The sequence below is a fragment of the Seriola lalandi genome, unplaced genomic scaffold (genome assembly GCF_002814215.2).
Source record: "Seriola lalandi dorsalis isolate HSWRI2012SDOR001 ecotype SW California unplaced genomic scaffold, Sedor1 jcf7180002054571, whole genome shotgun sequence".
NCBI classification, from domain to species: Eukaryota; Metazoa; Chordata; class Actinopteri; order Carangiformes; family Carangidae; genus Seriola; species Seriola lalandi.
In genome coordinates, this window is record NW_019525124.1 from 410,724 (window position 1) to 432,173 (window position 21,450).

At 42.2% G+C, this 21,450-nt stretch overlaps 1 protein-coding gene across 1 annotated transcript in view; it reads right to left on the bottom strand.

The window, feature by feature from the left end:
• Window positions 1–8,262: 8,262 nt before the first annotated feature.
• The window catches only part of gli2a (GLI family zinc finger 2a), a 98,914-nt gene continuing 85,726 nt past the window's right edge, over window positions 8,263–21,450 (bottom strand). The window contains exons 9-14 of the mRNA XM_023417078.2: window positions 21,055–21,195; window positions 18,163–18,312; window positions 15,836–16,000; window positions 15,161–15,442; window positions 13,681–14,047; window positions 8,263–12,669 (exon numbers count right to left, since the gene is read on the bottom strand). Of these exons, the coding sequence (XP_023272846.1) occupies window positions 10,376–12,669; window positions 13,681–14,047; window positions 15,161–15,442; window positions 15,836–16,000; window positions 18,163–18,312; window positions 21,055–21,195 (3,399 nt within the window). The 3' untranslated portion in view covers window positions 8,263–10,375. The remainder of the gene's footprint in view (window positions 12,670–13,680; window positions 14,048–15,160; window positions 15,443–15,835; window positions 16,001–18,162; window positions 18,313–21,054; window positions 21,196–21,450) is intronic.

A 21,450-nucleotide genomic window follows, 5' to 3' on the forward strand; every position in this document is an offset into this window, starting at 1 on the left:
TCACTAAAAAATTACATTTCATATAGGCCTTTTTTCAGATTTACGTTTTAAAGCATTAGCTATCTACTTGTGTTAGCCAATGCAACAGTTAGCTTGTTGTAGCAGCCCTGAAGGAATGTTAAGCTAACGGCAGGGACGGCAGTGGCAGGACATTGCCTCAGCCTCAGCTGCCTCAGCTGTGTGGACTGGACCCAAGATGGGACTACGGTGTCATGCAGCGGTCTGACGTGCTGCTGCACTCCTTTCATCCGGCACCGGATCTCTGTATAGACGACGGACTGCTGCATGGGCTGCCTACATGCTGTAGGATGTTCGAGTGAGTCAAGTGAACCTTTGAGGATCCAAAGAAGACAGCCATGACAATAAGATTCAACCCTCGCCAACCTGACCCAAGCAAAGAGAAAAAGAGCCTCACACTGACGCAGACAGATAATTACTGCGGGTTTAAAAACAGGTCACAAATACATGTATATCATTTTATTTTTAAAAAGGCTCAGTCATTTCCAAAAAAACTGGGCACCTTAAGTTTTAGCAAATGTTATTCAAACAGGACTAAATAGAACATTTGTTAGGGACTATTTTCCATCATGTATTAATACACATTTTTTGTGCTGGAGAGTATTTATGACTTAACTTGTGTGTGTTCGTGGTAATGAAGACACATGTCAGAAAGTTCAATGATGTGGCTCATTGATGTGCATTTAATAGTTTTTGGACAACACTGGAACTCTATTACAAACATTTGCAACAGTGTATCACCTATGAAACTCTGATGACTTGATTTTTTAAAAATTCTGATCTGCTGAAATGAAACAATGAGGTTTTGGCACTTGTCCATCCTTTCATGTGTGACAAAATTTGATTTGTACCAACTATGTGAAATTAGATCAGCCTGAACCATCTGCCAGGCAATAGTTAAAGACCTTTTGCGTAGACAGGCAAATGTCTATGCATTTTTAGATGTAGTTTAACCAAATTACAGTGGTTTAAAATGACACAAGAAGATGACAGAGAGAAAGAGGGAAGCAGCAGTTCCTCAAAATAGACAGCATCCCACATGTTGGCATCATGTCCAGGATGTATGCAACACTTGTTCCTTCCTTTGAAGAGCACCACAGCGGTTTTACCATTCTACACAGATCTGCTGTGTCTGCTGAGAGGAACTTTATTTGGTAAGTGCAAAGCAAGTACAATTATGCATTGTATGGAAGGAAACAATCTGTGTTTTGTCTGGGCGGTTTTTTTTTCACTGCATCAGACCCCCCTCTCCTGCCTCCAGCCCTGGAGAAAAAGGGTGAATATATGATACTTGTGAGATGGCCAGGCCTCATATTCAAATCACAAGCTGGGACTTAAAGGTAACTGACCCTGTGGTTGGTTTTTGTAAAATTCCTCATGGCACCATCAACCTCTTTGTTCCACTGATTTATGATGGTATGAAGATTATCTCCGTGCTGAGCTCTTTTTAAGGGATCCCTGACCTGTGTGATTATGGAAAACAAACATGCTAAAATATCTGTTTGCGACGTTGTAAGGGTAAATTTACATGTAAGGCTTTTTTTTGAAGCTCAGTCATTCCACTGTCTCTCAGCTATGCTCCGCTATTCAAACTGTACTTGTAGTCTCCATTTCCACTCCATAATTACAAGTGTTGTGGATGTAAAAATACTAGTCCATCAGCATCAACTACAACTCAGGTCTCCCAGCCCCTAAACAAGGTCAAGGGTTCAGGTTTAGGGTGGGAAACTCCTTTGGTCTATTAGTGTTGTTCAGAAGAAGCCAAAATGCAGCGATGAAAGGGTTTTCACAGTGTTGGGAGGAGGTGGCGCTCCGGTCAATGTGGCCTCCAGGAAATGTGACTGAGCCAAACCAGAGGAACATTAGCAAAAACTGAACAGCCCATATTCCCTGTGGTCTTTACCCTGAACATTTTTTCTTTTCCACAATAACAGATCTATCTTTAACTTTTTAATGCATACAGGAACGTTTTATTCCAATGGCATGGCATTCAGCGGACAAAACTGAATGCACAGTTATGCTTTAATAATCAGAATGACTTGTGAGTACTGATACACCATTCATTTCAAAGGGAAAGAGCAGTGGGTGAGGGAGATAAGTGGGTGTGCATTCTTTCAGCCAGTTACAACAGGAAAAGGTCTAAAAAGTCTAAATGAGCATAAAAGAGAAGCTCAAAATTTTACTGACCAAAAGCTAAGACAAGGTCATCCACTCCCTACACACACATGATCCTTTAATCAGAAGATCCCCCTGACTTCAATCAAATGATGGCATTCCTCAACGGCCCACTCATGACGAAGCTCTCAGAGCATCTGACCTCCAGTCTGCCTGGCGATAGAGCATAACCTAGGAGAGGTCATGATCCGGTTTAGGGACTGACCCTGGACTCCCACACCCCCGAGGAAGGCCACAATGCTGGCCTTCATCACAGATATCCCCTAGGCTCTGTGCGAGTTGATCATAATTCTTGCACTTCCAGAGTTTAGTGGGGCACGTTCTGCCCTTGGGCTAGCAGCAGCAGAATGGGCCTAAGCTCTATTGGAGCAGTAGGTAACCCTGACTCAGACACGGGTCACGTCCCTCTGATCTCAGTCGGCACGGAGCTCAACGCAGGAAGCCTTTGATGAAAACCTGAGCCAAGCTAGGGGAGAAAGGCACAACAGTCCCAGCCTGTGAATCGCTTTATTATGATGACCTGCCCTCAAAGGTCAAAGAGCATACTGTGACACACTCCAGCACTTCTTTATTCAATATACATTTCATATGGGATTTTAGTTGCATTTTCATTAAAATTTTACAAAAACAATTTAGATTCACATGTGCAGCATCAGCATTAGTGGATACACAGTTATACAGAGTGTCTGGTGACCTTAGTGTTGTTTAACCTATTATCACATTAGCACAGTATTACATCCTCTAAACAAGGTCTCAGACTTTTGAACCCCACTGTATATTCAAAATATTCAAAAAGATATAGAGGCTGGTAAAGATTTGAGAAGTGCTTTTAGCAGCATGTCTAATTAAATGAATGAACACTGTTTACATATCACTGGAAACCGGTGAACATCATGGCTCTAGGAATAAAAATAGATAAATGAATGAAGACAAAAAAAGAGACAGATGAACTTTATAGAACTATAAAATAAATGTAAGTTAAGTAATTAGTTGTACAGTAGACAGCTGGATAAATTAAATCTGTTCTGTCAGATGCTCGTGAGATGGGCAACTGAAAAAAGTGACTGGAACACCTCCTGTAGACATGCCAGGAGTCTACACTCACACTGGAAGTTTTGTGAAGCATGCTAGCATCAGCATGCTAATGTGTGCAGTAACAATGCAGGAAAGCTGTAAATGTCACCACCTTACTTACCTAAGTGTAATAGCATGCTTGACTGAGACTGACGGGGCCGTCATCAGTTTTAAATTTTGTGTGTGTGTGTGTGTGTGTGTGTGTGTGTGTTCTTAAAGGTACATTTAGTCACAAACCAGTTGAAAGTTTTAGCGTCAGCTTTGGTTTCTGACTAAACTTTGATGATGGTGCTAGATGAAATCTCAACTCATCCTAGGGTGAACATGAATGTCTGAGCTATTTATTGGCCATCCATCAAACAGAAATTCTAAAAACATCAACCCACTGGTGATGATATATAAAAAGTCAGGGCATCACAAAAGTCATTTACATTCATCAACTCAGAAACGTGAATGCTTCAACAGAATTATGAGCCCATCCACTAGGTACATGTTACAAATATTTCACTGGATAGTTGAGAACTTTGACATGATGATGGTGCTCCTTAACCAAAGTAATTAGGAGTCATCCTCTAAGAATCTGGAAAATCTCTATCAAATTTGAAGGCTATGCAGTCCGGTAGTTGTTGCGACATTTCACTGAAAGTGTCAATTTGGTGCTGCTAGAGGAAACGTCAGGTAATAAGCAAAGATCAGTAGGATCCAACTGACATTACCATCCAACTTAGCATGGCCAAATAGAGACAAATAAGTTAGATCATCAAAGTATAGAGGATTTTTCATGAACTTTCTTGCAGGACCGTCAAATAAAAAGCTAGAAATGTCAGCAAAGTAACTGCTGTATCATTCATTTCAGATTAGTGCTGACTGTTTTGTGCTTCATTACCATGCTAGTATTTGCACTTTAAAGCTATGAGCACTTTACTGTATGAGAAGCTATTTTCAGGCTTTCCACAGAACATTTGTTCCATGAGGGTCAGCTGAGGATAACAATCTTTCATCCACTTGACCCTCTGCCCTTCTGATGTGTGTTGTTTTGTCTGGTGACAACCATGGTGCAGGGTGCGAATGTCACCAACCGACAGCTGACTTCCACTGAATGCCTTCTACTTGACGGACACCGGCACTTCAGAGCCGTGCAGTGATATTGGCCGACTTAGGGACAGCTGAACTGAGAGGAAGTGGATTCCACAGTCAGAGAGAGGATACTTCCCTTTCCCTCCTGCTCCACATTCCCTGACATTTTGGATAACAATAAGACTACATGATTTTGCTGCTTTAAATGGGAAGTGCATTCAAACGGACACTTGCACTTTTCTATACAACTGTAATGTTAGAACACACTGATAAGGGATGGACTTAAAACAAGACTCATGCTGTTGGTACTAGGACTACAATTCTGTCCTCTTTTAGAGCAGTAGTTCTCTGTAATGTATTAGTAGTGACCTTGTCATCATAAATACTCAATGATGGTATTTCACTGAAAACAAATTCAATTACTGTAGACAGATGTTGGACAGATATGCTATACAAACTGAAAACTGTATGTTTTTTATTTATTTAAAATCTGTAGTAGAATTTATGAGGTCAGTTTATGGTCACCAATTATTAAAGATCAGACTGGGTGATTTAAGGTTTTGCTCCTGATAGGCTATTCTTTGTTCAGTGTATGTAGCTGAATATTTCATCTATTTTAAAAGGGCCATTTGTATGTAAATGTTCTCTGCTGCCAAATGTGGTTTCTTGCCACCTACAGTAAATGGTAAACAGATGGAAGTTGGCAACCCGCAAGTGAACATAGTAGAGAACTAAAGAGACATAACTCCTTATAACATGTTAGTCATATCAACTTTTTAAGGATATTGTTTGCTAACATGTTAGCCATATTAACATTGTAAGGTCATTATTTGCTAACATGTTAGCAAACATGTTATCAACTTTGGTCACCATGTCAAATTCTTATGGCCATTGTTTGCCAATATGTTCACCATCTTAAATTTGTAAGATTATATCATGTCAAACATGTGACAAATAGCTTGAGCTAAAGCTAAAGAAAATGCAACTTTAAGAGCGGGTGTCAAATCTCACTCCGTTTTTCTTTTAAAGCCTAAATTTCTTATGTAAGCATTGACAAGGAAACACGTTGATGATCCCTTCACTGTTTCACATACAGATGTACTTTACTGTCTGTTCCCTTTTACAGTATGAAGTCATGTGCTTCAGGGCACACATTTCTCTTCATTTGTGTGCTTTGTCTAACCATCCATTTCTGCCTCACTAACCTCTTGTTCTCCTCTCTGGTGAGACTCTTTACCCTGAGGCTATTTTTCTCCCATCTTCTCTCTAAGAGAATAAGAAATTCCAGTGGCAAAAGCAATCAGTGGGCTTCACTTTAACCAGACCCCATCTGAATTTGCTGTCAAATTAAAGGTGATTTGTTCTCTTTCTTTTAGCATTCTGCATATTTTATTTTATCATTTAAGATTTTATTATTACATATTTTCTTGTACGCCATCTCCTTACCTTATATCTATCTGCTTCTCACCTTCTGCAACCTTTGCTCTGTCCTTCTTTACAGTAGTTCTCTCTTTCTCTCCTGATTTTTCTTCTCCTCTCTCCTTTTTCTTGCACCACTTTTTCACCTCTCTGATCTTTCCCATTTTATGTTGCCCTTTGACGCATTTCTTCGGGACCAGCCTGCCACTGTGAATTTTGGACAACATGCCATCTAACTTTAGAAACTGTGTTTTATATGTTTTTCGTTCATGGATATATATATATATATATATATATATATATATATATATAAAAAAAAAAGCACAACTACTGAAAGTTACACACTGTCTTTTCATTAGCAGAACATCAAAGAAGATACACTGAAAGGAAAGATGCGGCTTCAAAATAAAAGTGTTGCCCCTCTATTATTAATGCATGGCTGCAACAATCTAAAGCGACCTGACTCTAAGACAACGGCAAGGAGTGTGCAAAAAGTAACAGGTATTTACAGAAATTATTTTTAATTAATTATTTTGTGTTCATTTATACTCCAGTAACAATATATAAATAGGGTTAAAAGAGAGGTTTGTTTGCAACCTCTCCTATCATGATGCTGTCCTGCTTGGCTCAGTTGAGCATGAGAATCAAGGGTGCAAATTTATTATAAGACTTTTATGTTAGTTTTATAGAATTGCCTAGGACAATGATTAGTCAAAGACTTCATTGCCATTTTTCAAAAATTCAACATGGTCTGTTTGCTATCACTGCTCCACGTGGTTTGGCATATTCGTTAAATATCTTTAAAGGAACAATCCATATATAAAATGGGGTTGATCGCATTCTTGTTGAGAGCAAGATGACAAGACAAATACTATTCTCAGACCTTTAAATATGAAGTTAGAACCAAAGTGTAAAGGTGGCACGTTGTGGTTTTACTGGGGGATATATGTGACTGTGTCTAGCCAAGTAATCCACATAATCCCATGTAGAACCATAACTTGTTTTACACTTTGGTTTTTGTACAAATGAAACAAATGAAAAAATAACATGTTAATTAGTGGCTGATTTTAGCTTTTTCCAGTTTTATGCTTATTTAATCACAAAAACGTATTCCCAAAAGCTATAAACGATGTCATTGCGTGAAAGGGCTCACTTGTATGAACCTGTTGTGGAATATCACCTGAATCTGCAGCTCCAGCTCCCCTTGGCTCCATAGAGCGTTTTACTGAGTTTTAGTCCCCTGTTAAGTGGTTCAGCCAACAACTTGACTGTCACTCTCACTGCTTTCATAGCATCCGTTTTGCCAAAGGAGGCAGCTGTTTTCAGTGATAAAAACTCTAAAAACCCACTGTACACTGCCTACGCAGCATCAAATGGTGGTGCAATTTGTGGCTCAAGAGTCAGATAACACCGTCAGTAGTTGGTTTAAACCAAAAATGGAGCTTGAAAGGAGGATTTTGAGGTCATTCATGGGGAGGACATTCAACAGGTTGACACAAAATGACAATGATAATTTTACTCCGTAACTGCTGGATGTGTAAATAAACAACTGTTTGACATATCATCACCTTTTAAGTGGATATGTCAATGTCATGTTCACGACTTGTTTCTGCTGCCCCCAAGTGGCCAAAAGAAATCTGTTATTGCAGGATTAAAGATGTATAATTGCTATGCCAAACCATGTTGATGAACAAACCATTCTTTTAACAACTGCCAGTTATTGATCACTTGGGCTGAGTATTGTCACTGATTTCCTGAATCGATTCAGTTGATCGTGTTAGAGATATTTAAGTTACAATACCAGTTTTGCTTGGATATGAATGGGATTCTCAGACAACTAATGCTGTAAATTGTTCCTCAAACCTGGTGCATTATTAAAAATATTAATGTGTACATTACACACACAACCATACATCTGTCTTCATATCTGTGTCTTCAGTGGAGCTGCATCTGCCATTTTTTGTCTCTCTCGTGACCAGATCTTGTTGCACGAGAAGGGTGATCCCACAAAACTAAAGGGGGTCACAGCTACACACATCCACACGAGACTGTAAAAGGCCTTATAATTGTTGATCGCAGGATTTTATAGACTGATATCGGATTATTAATTGACTTGAATTGGAACATCGATTTTTTTCAACCCAGTCCTATTTCCTGTTTGGAAAGTGATGATAATTATTTTTTAAAACATGTTATTTTTACCTGTTTGTATGGGAACCACATTTTTGCACTGTGTACCAATTTTTCATATCAAAGTTATTCCTTTCATACAAATGTGGTTCTAAGAATCATCTTTACTGTATGTATATAAAGTGTGCACCCTTAATACACATGGTCACTGGAGTTACAGTGAATATATTGGTGCTTGCCCTTAGTACCGTATTCTACAACTGTGATAACATGCCAAGCATGATTTCACTGGTAGGATACTGGTCTTACTTTCATGTTGCCTCTGGGGACCACAGACCATGTGATTTCAAAGAAGACACAACTAAGGGATTTAAACAGAAAAAAAGGAGATAGTTTATTTGAAATGTACAAAAGCTATATACACACTCATACAAACCCACACACATTGAGCATAGTAAAAGTGAACGGGAGCATACACACAAACATTTGAAAGGCTACTTAGAAATTCAGCAAACATAATAAAACTGAGGAATTCGGAGGGCTAGTTCACCAATCCTGTCAGAAGCAGGATTTCATTATCAAAGTCGGAGTTCCTTCTTGGGCTCTCTGCAGTTCATCCAGAACCCAGGGGAGGTATAGGGTGCAGTGAGGGGAGGCGGTATGAATGCGTTAATTAGGGTTGGATCTCTGCTGACAACACACAGAGGTACTTGTATATTCTTTTAGAGAATGCTCTTCATCAGACACAGGGGTTCATGTGCCCTGATAGACTAACACAGAGGCATATCCTTGTCCTTTCCAATTATTTACCCTTGTGAGATGGGACCATGGAGAGTTAGTGCCTCTGATCCAGAGGGCAAAGAAGGAAATGTGTTCAGTGTTCATCAGTGCCATCCCCAAGAGCTCAGACCATGATCAAAAAGCAATTAATATCTGTGGACTATGATTTTGTACAACCACGTGTTTAAACTAGGGCTGTCAAATGCTTTATTTTAATTACAAACAAATACAAATGTCTGGTTGAATGAAATTACTGCATATTGACTTAAATCAAATTTAAAAAAAGCATAATTTGTTCAGAATAAAATAAATCTTTATTCCACAATCTAACTGTAATTGAAACTCTTTGCTTAGTAATTAAGTGTATATATATTGGAAACTGTAATGACAATTAATAGTTTTTTCATAATAGGCATGTATATTAAAGGTCCCGTATAGTCTAAAGGCAGATGTCCATGTGTTGTTTGATTATAAAGCAGGTCTAGGTTCTATATTAATACTGTGAAAGTATCAAAGCCTCAGTCCACAGAGAAATGCACACAGCCTGTATTCAGAAACTCAGCCTTAAAACCAGCCATCAGGACTTCTGTAACTTTGTGATGTCACAACAAAGCAGTCATTGTCCTCAGCTCAGAGCCTCCTCTCTTCTGATTGGCTGACCGACCTGTTGTTACTAGAGCTCCAGAGAGATGCCTGAGAGAGGAGATGTTAAACTACACTGAGATGGTTTTTCAAAACCACAAATATATCTTCTTATGGATCAACACTTTAAACAAAACACAATATGGGACCTTTACTGATTTAAGCACCAGCAGGTTTGGTGGACACAGTTGTTCTGTGATATGAAATTACATATGTAACTATAGCTGTCCTTCTAAATCATGTGATAGTTTTAAACCTGGTCACAAATGAAAAGTTAATCTTTCTTATTAATTTTCATTTCTTTTTTATATTGTAAGTTCAAGGCTAGCACTGCAAGTCCCTTTGAGCTGTGCACACAGAGGCTACAGCAAACTATTGCTTAGCCTTGTGAGAATATGTTTTACAATTCTCAAGAAAAAAAAACAAACAAAAATGTTATTGATGTCATTAAAAAAATCAAATTAAAAAAATCATTCATTATCCTTTGTGAATTAATAGTAGGTGTTGATATGATACTGTACCTTTGACAGCCCTAGTTCAAACATCAAACGTCTATAGCATAACTTAAAGCAAGTACCATACATTATAATCTATACACATAAAGGTCTTCATGAGAAAATATTATCTGATATCTACATGTCGTGTCCATTTCCTGGTAACTGTCATGTCACGCTCAGTCCTCAGCAAGGCACTATGTGAACTGCTCTCAGTGCACCACTTTGTAAAGGGCTTTGACACCAGCAAATACTGAATGGCAGTTGTTTGTAGATGCATTCATATACCCTGGGCTATCATATATTTGTAGCTAAAAATTATGGCTTTTTAACAAATGATGATAGAAAATGGTCCTTAACCCTAGCTATACTTACTATTCAATTTTAATGTAACATATTATAATCTGAAGCAAATATTACAAGATGAGCATATTACTATGGCCAATAAAGACAAAAATGTATGAAATAACCAGTTTTGCATTGTTCAATCAGTGCTTTCTCGTGTAGTCCATAAATTCCTGATGTACAAATGGTAAGAATGGGTTGGTGATGAGGTTTGATTGCTCTCAGCTTATCATATTGAGAAACTTACTTTCTTCTGCCAAAGCTGTGAGCATGGAGTTCATGTCACCAATAGCCATGTTGCCAATCCCTGCCGGTACAGACGCAAGGGTAACGGAGTTGCGAGGGGTGGTCAGACGTGAGGAATTCTGGGAGAGACTCTGCAGAAGGCCAGGACTTAGGGTGCCCGACATTAGGCTGGAGTGGTCTCCATCATCAAGCATGGTGTCAAAGTCAATCTGGGCATGTTCTGTGCCACCAGATCCACCAGTGGAAGAATCCACTGTACTGCTGGAGACTTGGTTGACTCCTGGGGAGGCCATGTTGGCTGCTGCAGTGTTGCTGCTGGCAGGAGCCTGGCTGACACAGGGGGACATGGGGGTATCAAAGCTGACAGAAGTTGGCTCAAACACATGAATCTGACCTGTGTAGAACACGGCAGAGTTCGCATTTTCAGAGTTGCTGTTGTGGGCCACTGACCCACTGGGCCTCTTTGGGCTCGCCTCTGAGGTGTCATTACCATGACTGTGGCTCAGATCAGTTGGCTTGGGTATTCTGCTTGGCTGCATCATGCCAGACCCTGTGAGTTGTCTGGTTATAGACTTGGGCTCTGTGGGGGGCCGGGGTTGTAACATTCCTCTGCCTCCGGTATGGATGTTGTGCTGCTGCTGCTGCTGCTGCTGGGAGAGAACATTGTAATTCTGCTGCTGATCCACTTGATTCACATGAGAATACTCATCAGCCTGTGTCCTTGCTCTGTAACTTTGCAGTTCAGGATCTGCCATACTGTTGCGGGTAGATCTCACACTAGTGCTCCCAGCCATAGAGTTAGGGATTGCCTCTTGGCCATACCCTTGCTGAGGACTCATGTGCTCACTAAAGTTCACATTGTTGCATTGCCTCTGTTGCTGATTCTGCTGGTGGGTAATGTTCATCAGCCTCTGGCTGTTGTGGTTTGCGTACCCCTGCATAGTCATATTCTGACTCATAGGCACAACCTGCTGGTTGCTGCCCAGGCCTTGACCTTGTGCCTGGAAGGATCCTAAATTGTGCCTATGCTGAACGACAGCAAGGTTCCCCCTGAGAGGATGCTGCTGCTGTCTGGAGAGCTTGGTTGTGGTGTCCACAGTCCCTGAGCTCACCTCATTCCACTGCACCGGCATGTTATTCTTGTTCATGTTGTCTGATGGTGCTGAGAATGTCAGATCCTGGCCAGACTGAGTCATGGTGGCGTCCACCATGGCCATTCTCCTCTGCGCGTAAAATGATGCTGCTGGGGCCATGCCTGTCTGGTAGCCCTGAGTCTGATTGTTAGGATGATAGTCCACTTGCCCCGAGGTGTGACCTGACGGGCCAGAGTTCTGGGACCTGAGGTACTGCACCACATCATCTGGGAGCACCATATCATCCTCCCCACTTTGCTCCCCCCCAGTCAGCATCCCATCTACTGCCATGTTCTCCATGGCTACGTTCTCAGAGATGCTAGGTGGTCTGGGGGCAAATGGGTAGCGTTGCAGGCTGCCATCAGAGCGAGTGTAGCCCTGCATAGCCAGAGCCTGGTGGTGTTCTGAAGCAGATGGACCATTCATGGGGTTCATGCTGTTCATGCTGTTATAGCGCTGCACCCTTGGAAAGGAGAGATGGTCAGTGGGACGACGCACTGGGTCACTGGCACGGCGTGGAAGGTTGGTGGGTACCTCATGGGGCATCATGCTCTGAGTGCCATACCCAGTGTCACTGCAGCGCCGGGGTGCAGTTCCACAGGGTGGCTGATGGAACGGATGCGATGAGCCCTCCTGGGAGTCACTGTACAAGGCCATGCGGGTCCTCAGGCTCATTCGATCCATATTGGGGAGAGGTGTGGGTGGAGCTCCACCAATGGCAGCAGCGTACTTTGCCTTGAGCCGATAATGCTGAGCTGGTGTCAGACTGAGGAGGCTTGGGAGACCTCCTCCACCTCCACCACTGACACCACCACCTCCACAGTGGCTGGCCTCACTCGAGCGGCGAGACAGGTCAGTGGAGATCGGGTCGTAGGAGTCGGCCGAGCTGATGTTGTTGTGGCGGTTAGCGCCAAACTGAGACGCCTCGCTGGAGCGACGACTGGAATAGCAGGGTGAAATACCGGAAGAGCGGCGACTCAAGGTGTAGGCTGAGCTCATGGTGCTGGTGGTGCTGTCACGCCGCTCATTCAGCTGGTTCAGCAGCGTTATTTCACATGAAGACAGGTCACCCATGCGTTGACTGGGGTGCAGACCACTTAGGTTACTAATCATGTTGGAGCTCTCCAGCAGGGAACCTGGCGGATACAAGGAACATTATTACTTAGTGACACCAGCTAACAATACATATTTATACATATTTACATATTCATTTACTATAGGGTGAAGATTACTGTGTATGGCTTTGTCTATTGCAAGGGTTCTTAAACTTTTTCACATCAAGGACTAAACTGACACAAATAAGACCATAGACCGCCCTCTGATGAGATTTTTTCTTTTATATGTTGTATTACAGAATGTGTTTGAAACTCGTGGTCAAAATAGTCATACATTGTCATTGTCATTTGTCATCGTGTTACTTATAGATGGAATTATAGTGAAAATAAATGATTCCCCTTTTGCTCGGAACCCCCTCAAGGAGCCCTGGAGGTCCCAGGCCCCACTTTGAGCACTACTGGTCTATTAGTATCTAATAAGCTAACGGCATAATGCCATTTAGCCATCTTGCACCAGCAATTCACAGTTATAGGTCCATATTTTAAACTTTTCTGATGGTTTATTTTGAAGTGTTGATCCATAAGAAGATATATTAGTGGTTTTAAGAACCAAAAACCATCTCAGTGTAGTTTCACATTTCCTCTCTCAGGCTTCTCTCTGGAGCTCTAGTAACAACAGGTCGGTGAGCCAATCAGAAGAGAGGAGGCTCTAAGCCTCTCTTCTGATTGGTTCACTGTTGACTGTTGAGTCATCTAATAAAAATAAAGCAGATTTCAGGTAAACACTCAGAGAAACCAAATCCTGCAAGGTTGGATGGTAGGTCCAGGTGGGTGGGGCTTGGGGCATGGGGTGTGGCTGAGAGCAGTGACTGCTTTGTTGTGACATCACAAAGTTCCAGAAGTCCTGACGGCTGATTTTAAGGCTCAGTTTCTGAATACAGGCTGTGTGCATTTCTCTGTGGACTGAGGCTTTGATACATTCACAGTATTAATATAGAAGCTAGACCTGCTTTATGATCAAACAACATATGGACATCTACCTTTAGACTATGTGGGACCCGTAAGCACCTTTCCTTAACCTCCCACACTTACCGACTGCAGGTATGGGAGGAAGCTTCATGCTGCTGCGTTGGCCCTGTAGTGGCTGTGGTGCGGAGTTGACCCAGGGGCAGGAGTCCCTCACTGTCTTCAGCCTTTCCTTTTTGATGTTTTCCAGCTTGATGGTGACCCCTCCACCGTGACCTGCAGCTTTCCTCAACTGAAGCCCCACCCCACCATGCTGTCCCCCAGCGGGAACAGTGGAGTCAACCATGGGGCACTCATCCTGTGCGGTGAGGTCCCCGAAGCTGCCCCCGCTGTGCATGGCCATCTCTACCCCACTGTCGTTGTTGTTGGCGCTGCCGAGAGGTGACGGCTCGCTGCTACATGACGAGTGGCCGCCAGGACTGGACTGATACGTCTGGAGGAGAACAGTGGGAAGATATCCAATGTTAGTGCAATGAATCAAACAATCGAAGCTTGATTATAATTGATTGTAAATAAATATTCTGCCAAACCTTCGTAACACTGACAACAATTTGCTATTTCCATATATGACATGAAGAAACACAAAACAAAAAAAAACCAATAGTGGAACTTAAAATACAAATGAATAAAATAAAAATAAAATAAAATAATAATGGCTACAGCCGCATGCCAAGTTCAGAGAAGCCCATTATGTATTCTTCAATATTAAATAATCACCACTGTTAAAAATTCTGATTGTAATGGTGTTTTGTAATAACTAATGTAGGACTATAGTTCCATAATCTCATCAGTTATAGATGGGTTTGATTTATTCACAACATGAAAAACAAGTGGATAATAGATGAGTTCTGTGAGCAACAATCCAATGGCAACAAATTCAAACTGGCCCAAAATGAACTAAAGTCTTGATCACAGCTTGACGCTGGCACTATTTGTTCAGCGCAGACGCTAAAACAGTCCCAGCCTCTGAATATTAATGTGACAATGACTTTTATCATCGGCCGACAGCAGAGGCTACTGCCAGTGATCTTGTGGACAGAAAAAAAAATCCAGTTTAAAAGTAGCGTGTGTGTTTCCGCACATGCATATATGTGTGTGTCCTACATACAAAGGAGCTCATACAAATGTGTGAAAATGGATTATCATGCGAAAACCATTTTATATCATGAAACATGAGAACACAATCGCTCAGCTCCCATGCTGACGAGACAGAGAGACAGTTTGAGTGCTCACCTCAGTGAAGTCTGTCCATGAGGAAGGTTATAAGAGAAAGAGACAAGCAAGTTCAAGCAACAACCAGAGAGGTGAGTTAGAAAGGATGCAGGCGGCACTGGCAGTAAACTTTTAACCTCAGAGGAATGTTAGTAAAGTGGGAAAATAAGTCTTTTTCTTTGCCTCTCTCTGTTGGTTCCTAAACATACAAAACCATGCAGTTAACAGGTGACACCGATCATTTCAACTACAGAAAGTGGTATCAAACCCCACTGATTAGATTATTAGGTTATTAATGATCTATACTCCTTTAATTAATGTGATCAGGACGCACCATAGAGCTCTCTGTCTTGATAGACTTGATTTGTAGGCAGTCCTCCACTCCTCTGGAGGTGCTGTTTGCCTCCATCTTGCCATCCGTGCCTCTTGCTCCGTGCTTGGAATTGGCCTCGTTCTCGCCGTTGCCTTTGGGTGGCTGCTGTCGTGGAGGAGCGTCGCTGCGTTGCTTCTTGGTGACGTGGGCCTCTGGTCCGTGGACTGTCTTGACATGCTTCCTGAGAGAGCTGGGGTCCGTGTAGCGCTTGGTGCACCCAGGGATCTTACACACATATGGTTTCTGCCAAGAGGGATTTAACACAGCTCTTATTGCAGAAAGATGGAAGGAATCACGACTCAGTCGCAGATGTAGATGGAAAAGACACAACATATGAAGATCTGATTTTTCAAATTGTATCTAGTCCGATGTGAGGCGTACATAAGGTGTAAATTAAATATAACAATGTCAGCTTTTTAAAAATTTCATACGGTTGTCATGAAGTAGGAAATTAGCTCTAGAGACCAAAACTGTTTTTTGTACAAGGCTGTAAACATGTTAATTCCTGCTTTAAAGTTGGATATTTTAACATGGGAATTTTTGGCTCAAGCAGTCATTAGAGGAACTGCAGTTTTCAGTACTTAACTGTTGGCTTCATTTTTCAGCCCCAGAGGTTGCTGCATGGTGTGAACATACCTCGTTTGAGTGTGTGCGGTTCTGGTGCTTGGCCCGGTCTGAGGCGTTGGAGAAGGCCTTGTTGCAGCCTTCGTGTTCACACACATACGGCTTCTCTCCGGTGTGGGACCTGAGGTGGGTCTTGAGGTTCTCCAGACGAGAGTAAGCTTTGGAGCAGCCCTCAAACTGCAGAGAGACAGACACACAGTCGGACGGACAGATACACAGTGAGGCTGAGTGCTGTAATTTTGTCTGCAGCTGGTTAGAGAAAAGAGCTGGGCAACAACAACAAAAAAGCTCTGTGTGTTTCAGTTTTCAAATGTAATCTACTCTTGGACTCCTGCCCACCTACTGTGGTGTGCCACACAAAAGCAAAGCCCTGCTACACTTTGGTAAAAAGGCCCATTATGTTAAATATCTAAACTAAGTGTGAGGTGTGGCAGAGCTCTTTGTCTGGTGCGCTTTACTGAGACAAAGAAAGGCCTGTGTTTTCCCTTTGTATTCACTTGTACTGTACAAACTATAATTAGGTATTCCTTCTGAGCAGTTATTGTGAATGTAATTGGCTTTGAAATGAAAAGAAAACCAAATTAGACTCGCTCGGAAATGGGAAACAAAAGTCAGAAGATTCCCGCTCAAAAGATGAGACTAAAGGAGTGTTAGAGTGTTATGAGAAGATGCACGTGGGATTTGTGCAGAGAATGTTCAGCGTGGTCTTAATAAGGACCCTCGGCCCCCTGCTTGTCTGCAGATTTTAATTACACGCCCACACTGTCAATCAGCTTTCTTAACTCTCTCCTTTACGAGTCATCTGTTTTAATGCATTCACAAGAGCCTGTGAGCGCGCTTTGAAGCCGAGCAAACAGGCCCTCAATTTGATCTTCACACACCAAAATGAAGGCTTCAGTAAGACCCCCATTATTTATTGACAAGGAAATATCACTGGTTCCAAGCCAAAGAAAATCAAATGAACTTTTTTTTTCCTGAGGCAAAGGGAAGGGCTGTAGGGTAGAGACTTGTGGCTGCTAATGTGGCTAAATAACATCCAAGTCCCATTTCTAGTTAACCAGTTAACTAATCAGTTAAAGGGCCAGTAACCCTCATGATGTAACTGTGATATGATCAGAGTATATCTGCTCTGAGACTTCAAACTTAGAACAAAAAGCCTGTGTTACAAACAGGAGGTAGGGAGGGTCAAACAAAAGTCACTGCTGGTTGCATCATGGTGAATGTAGGATCCATTGTTTTTGACTGAAGACCCTTTTCCACTGGTCAAAAAACTTGGTAACATTGGGCTTATGTTGGCAACATGAAAGGGGACAATTGGCATTCTCACCCGGGTCAAATGACTCTGTAGTACACTTTTTACACCAAAAGCCGATTGACTCCTTTTACACTACTAGCCAAGTTGCCAGAGATGAGACAAACAACTACAGGGAGCAATCACACACACAGAGATTAAGACGCAGATACAAGGGAGAAGGAACGAGCTGCTAGCTGCTGTGCAGACGGGTCAAACGGATCTGTCGCATTTCATCCGTGGGTTGGAGCTCCTGTCAAAGTGTCAGAGCCTGCATGTGAGACACTTTGATCAGTGATTATGTGTTTTTAAAACTTATTTGGGGCTGCAGCAGCTAACTCTTTTATCCCCGAGCACAGTGTAGCTGTGGTGTTTCTGGCTTAACAGCACCGTGTTGGGCAGGTGATAGGTGTGTTTACAGTGTTAGTGTTCACCAAGGTGTTGTTACATTAATGCCGTTTGGAGCTGGAGCTGATAAATATCTACGTCTACTGCAGACTCATTTGACCTGGGTGTGAATGCCAGTTGACAAAAGTCAGATTTTAGCGGGTCTTAGAGGGTTTTTTGACCAGTGGGAGAAGGGGTACAGTTTTCCAGCTCCAATCAGCAGTGATGCAAACACGACATCCTGGGTGAACATGCCAACATTCGCCCTTCAGACACTGTGAATCTGTCCAGCACTGTGCTGCTACACTGCGCTCGGCTATGAAAGAGTGATCTGCAGCCCTGAAATAAGTTTTAAAAACACACAATCACATATCAAAGCGTCTCACATGAAGGCTCTGACACTGAAAGGAGACCCTACCCAGGGGTGAGACATGACAGATCCATTTTATCACTCTGCATGGCGGCTAGCAGCTCACTCATTTCTCCCATGTGTCTGTGTGGGTGCTCTGTAAGTGCATGAGATGACGCTCCCTGCAGTTGTGTTTGTCTCGGGTTAACCCACGTTTAAAAAACCCGCCTATACTCGCTAATTTTGGATATAAGGATCGAGATACAAACAGCTCAATAACAGTGTGTCATAGCGGTGTGAGGTTGTTCTTACTGTGCATTTATGTGGCTTCTCCCCTGTGTGTCGCCTCATGTGGACCACCAGCATGTACTGAGCCTTGAAGGGCTTCTGCTCCCGCGAACACTCGTCCCAGCGACAAACAAACTCCTTTTTCTCACCATGGATGTGGTCGTTGTTGATGTGCTGAGGAGACAGCAAATCCAAGTCAATTCAAGCCAGTTATCACAATATAACATAACACGTGTGTGTGTGTGTGTGTGTGTGTTACTAAAAATGAGTCAGCGAATTCTTGTCTTTTTCCCACCAGAACATTCTCTCTCTTTCATGAGTCTGTGCACATGTGCATGTGTACACACACACACACACACACACACACACACACACACACACACACACACACGTAAGTGACAGTGTCATCCATCATGGCTGACAGTTATTATGCATCTGTCAGCAGGAGACAATTGCTTTGAAAGCTGTCTGTTTTTTCAGGCTGTGTGTGTGTGTGTGTGTGTGTGTGTTAGTTTCTCAAGGAAGAGGAACTTCCTCAGATCCCAGTAAAAGTGACCAGGAAGAGGATTTTTGTGACCATCTTGTATTTATCTCCTTTTCTCCTCACTTGTAACAGATCAGGAAGTGAGCAGGGGACACACAGTTTCCTGTTGAAGCTTAAACTTCCACTTAAATTTTGAATCAGTTGGCCAAGTAATTACAGAGAAATAATCCTATATGTGAAGTCTCAGGGTTCTCTTTGAAAGGATCTGTTAACACAGTTCTACATTTTAGTCCAGAGGTCAGCATGTTTGGCTTTGAGCCAATTTTTTTCTAATCCATTAGTGGCCAGAATGTAATCAAAGGCTAATTTAAGATATTGATTGATAAAACTAGAATTAACTTACTTACTGTTACTGTTCACATGTGGCGCTGTGGCCACAGTCTTATATTATATGTTTGACTGATTTACTGAACTGTTGTTATTTTTTCATATCAACCATTGTATGTTCACTATTTCAGACATCTGTCAAGCACAGACGTCTGAACAGAAGCTTTGGAACCTTCTGTTAGCAACAGCTTGAAAAAGAGCAAACAGCAAAACTATCGTTACTAACTAAGGTTTATTTTGTAGACAAAATGTTTTCTTCCGTCATTCACTCTCAACATGGATAAAAGTATAATAAGCATTCTTAGGACTGTTCGCCCGATACTGTAAGAAAAATAATAGAAAAACATATTATCAAAAACAGTTACTGATCACTGTTTCAGTCTAATTCCAACATGTATTCCACCTTCCATCATGTTTTCTTGTCTTGTTAAAATGATTCATTTGTGTAGATATGCAAGACAATGACACATTGCCCACAGTTATCTTAATTGTGCCATCAGATGCAACAGCCTTTATCAAACTCAAACCACTTACACTTACAAACACGCACATACTTTAAGCACACACACACACACACACACACACACACACACACACACACACACACAATGTTTCTGAACAGACACACACTTTGAAAAACTCTCATCTCGTGCACCACATGCAAATATCCACACACCCAGAGGAACCACTTCATTTCCTCAGGACATCCAGGCCCACAATGCTCCACTTATGTGGCCACTGCTTCACCAGTGAAAAAAGCTCAGTGGTCGACGATTCTGCTGAGATCTATTTTGGGTGGAGGAGGTGGAGGAGGAGGAGTGGAAACAAGTGTGTGGCCCAAGCACATGCCTCTATTTTCAGGTTACACACTACTGTGAATCCATAATTTGGGGGCTCTACAAAACAGGATTACTTTGGTTAAGCAGAAGTCAGAAAAACCCACAGGTGTTTCTTTTTTTTGCTGATATTGTGAGAACTCTGTGTAGAACCGTGGATGTGCTTAGGGAGATGCTGTCAGGAGTTTCTGAATAGTTGATGAGAAGCACATTTAAAAATGTCTTGGCCTCATATTGTCCATCCACATCCGAGGTCTAACCACCGATCCACAGGTCGACTCACTCATCCTGGCAGGCGTTCACAGAGTTTGTGGCGAGGGAGCTGAAGCTGGGGTAAAAGTTTTTAAAGGTAACTCTGGTCCTGACTTGTCGCAGCCCATAGCGACCTGTCCACCAACTCCCATCAGTCTCTGCGTCTGTGGACCTTACACATGCCCCTCCTGCCACTGCTCTGACATTCAGTCAGAGCAAGAAGAGAAGTTGGCCTGGAAAAGCGAGGAGCATGAGGTTCCATAACTCCAGAGCTGGTGGCATGACGATGGATTTATGGCCGGCCCTCTGGGCTTCAGGGGGTTGGGGAGGGGTGTTGCTGGGAGTGAGAGGTTAGGGGTTAGGGGTCACGGGGCTGAGGGGTTGGTGGGGCACAGCTGCAGGGGCTTGGGCTTGAATTTGGCGAGAGCCGGCAGGCTCATTAATGTTGCGCGTGTCAACCCAACAGGAAAGGATCAGTTACTGGAGCTCTCTCTGACTGGACTCAATCAGCGAGGATTTAATGAGCAGCAGAGCAGCAGTCTGAACTTTTCACTTTTTACAAAACAAACAGCTCTGATGGAACAGCTTCATTAAAGCAAACTAATAATACTGACGACATGCATGGCATCCAGAGTAAGAAGATGAAACATTTTCAGTGGGATGGGCCTGTAAATAATAATTAATTTCATTATTGCATGAAAAATGATTTCTAATCTATTTTCTCTGTTTTGTCAATAAAATTTCAGAAAAAAGTCTGTTAATGTTAATTTCCCACTTCCTGATTAACATTTAGTTTACCATCATGTATGACAGAATCACATTTGAGAAACGAGTGGCTGTGTTTTGGCTAAATAGTTTTTTTTGATAAATTTTCTGTCTTCTGTTAGACAGGCTGTGACAGTGTCTGTCATTCAGTGAGTCTCATTATAAAGACAATGCAACAAGCCTGATACTCACATGGACGAGCTGGTCCTGGGTGTCATACTCCTTGGTGCAGCCCTCCCAGTGGCAGTTTGTCTCATATATGGCCTCGGGCTCCTGCTTGCACTCATCTTTGTCCAGATCCTCACTCAAGTCCAAGATCCCTCCACCGTGATCCTGGAGAAAGGGGGGGGGGGGGGGGGGGGGGTTACAGATGTGTGTATCCAATAGTGCATATAAATGACTAGAATAAAAACATGCAAACAGTTAGTCTGTGGTCAATATAATTACAGAAGCATTCTGGACTATTTTGCATCTGTCTTATCTTATCTGGGTCTTAATCCTAAGGAGCTGCTACTTGATCTCAGTGTGTGACAGAACCTCTTGTCGTTAGTTAAAGCTGCATTTTTATTCATTATCTATAATCAATTA